This window comes from Perognathus longimembris, chromosome 13 (genome assembly GCF_023159225.1).
Source record: "Perognathus longimembris pacificus isolate PPM17 chromosome 13, ASM2315922v1, whole genome shotgun sequence".
Lineage (NCBI taxonomy): Eukaryota > Metazoa > Chordata > Mammalia > Rodentia > Heteromyidae > Perognathus > Perognathus longimembris.
In genome coordinates this window covers 53,512,850-53,514,638 of record NC_063173.1, presented here as the reverse complement: position 1 = coordinate 53,514,638, position 1,789 = coordinate 53,512,850, and the positions used below count along the sequence as shown (strand labels likewise).

General features: G+C 42.3%; 1 protein-coding gene across 1 annotated transcript; it reads right to left on the bottom strand.

Annotated features, from left to right (window-relative positions):
- Positions 1–345: 345 nt before the first annotated feature.
- Positions 346–1,299, bottom strand: LOC125362599 (olfactory receptor 5AN1-like). Its single transcript, XM_048361417.1, has one exon. The coding sequence runs from the start codon at positions 1,294–1,296 to the stop codon at positions 346–348; it is 951 nt and encodes a 316-aa protein (XP_048217374.1). The 5' UTR covers positions 1,297–1,299.
- Positions 1,300–1,789: the final 490 nt, after the last annotated feature.

Here is a 1,789-nt window from a genome sequence, read left to right as displayed (position 1 = left end):
TGTATCAAAATATTTCAGAGGCAAGTGTTCTGGATCCTGGGGAAACTCCTAAATTTTTCAGGGATTGTTTATCAAGATCAAGAAGTCTTCAGTCTCAGCAGTGACAGGAATAAACAAGTTTCTAAACTTTGCTGTTTTACAAATACCTATGGCTGTAATCATGAAAAATGAAGCTACAAAATCAATCTTTTATGGCATGGAGTCAGATATTGGTTGATAGTATAATCATATAGTCTTTATCATATTGAACCTTTTTCATAAGCTAATAGGAATTTCATAGTGTACTTGTCATGTGTGTATTATTGTGGGTTAGGATGATTCTGACAGGAATCAATCTATCAGAAATTACAATTGGTGACCAAAGTAGCAAGCGTTCTTCTGCAATCTCTTAATGGCATCTTTGATCTCCTTGTTCCTCAGACTGTAAATCAAGGGGTTCAACATGGGAATCACCACAGTGTAGAATACCGATGCAAATCTATCAAAGCTAGAGGAAGCACCAGAGCTGGAACTCAGATAGACAAAGATACTGGAGGTGTAAAAGAGGGAAACAGCTGTCAGGTGAGAAGCACAGGTGTTGAAGGCCTTGGACCTGCCTCTAGCGGAAGTGATCTTCAGGATAGACACTACAATAGAGACATAGGATATGATGATAACGGAGACATTTCCTATCCCAAACACCATTGTTAGTATAGCAGTCAGTACTTGTACAAAGAAAGTGTCAGTACAGGAAAGATGTAACAGTTGGGGCATGTCACAGAAGAAGTGCCTGATGACATTTGGCCCACAGAAGTGGAGCTGAAGCAAAGTATACAACTGGAGTAAAGAAGCAGTGAGTCCAGCCATGTAGGCTCCCAACACCATGTGAACACAGAGGGTGGGTGACATGATGGATGAGTAGAGCAGTGGTTTGCAAATGGCAGCATATCGATCATAAGCCATGGCTGTCATGAGACAAGATTCACTCAGGCCCAAGGTTGAAAAGAAGAAGTTCTGAACAATGCAACCCACGTAGCTGATGGTCTGCCACTCCTGGAAGAAGTTAAAGAGCATCTTGGGAACTGTGGAGGTGACATAGCAGAGATCTATGAAGGACAGGTTACTGAGGAAGAAATACATGGGTGTGTGGAGGTGGGAATCCATCCTTATTAGAACAATGAGAGACAGGTTCCAGGTGAGAGTGGCAATGTAGATGAGCAGGAATGTAACAAAGAGCAGCGTTAGGATCCTGGGGAAATCTGAGAATCCCAGGAGGAGGAATTGGGTGATGTCTGTAAGATTTCCTGCCCCAATCATTTCCTTGATGTTCCTGATAGGAGAAAGGAGACAAGAGAATGCATTGCTGGTTCAGATGAAATTGTAGCATTAGCAATATCTTCTCCCAATGAGTGCTGGACCGGGACAAATCCCATAATGTAGTTCTGTGGAAAGATCACAGCCTTCCTTTGTAAGTTTCAACCAGAACCTGTTCAAGTATTTAGGTAATAATTTATGAAATATCAGGAGAATTAAAATTGCCATCATACATATGAGAAAATATTACACATGAAATTTTTTTTTTTTTTTTGGCCAGTCCTAGGCCGTGAACTCAGGGCCTGAGCACTGTCCCTGGCTTCTTTTTTGCTCAAGGCTAGCACTCTGCCACTTGAGCCACAGCGCCACTTCTGGCCATTTTCTGTATATGTGGTGCTGGGGAATCGAACCTAGGGCCTCGTGTATCCGAGGCAGGCACTCTTGCCACTAGGCCATATCCCCAGCCCACACATGAATATTCATATAAATGAAAACT

Excerpts from the sequence above, each read along its gene's own strand:
- LOC125362599 (XM_048361417.1), bottom strand. The coding sequence starts at position 1,296 with ATGATTGGGGCAGGAAATCTTACAGACATCACCCAATTCCTCCTCCTG.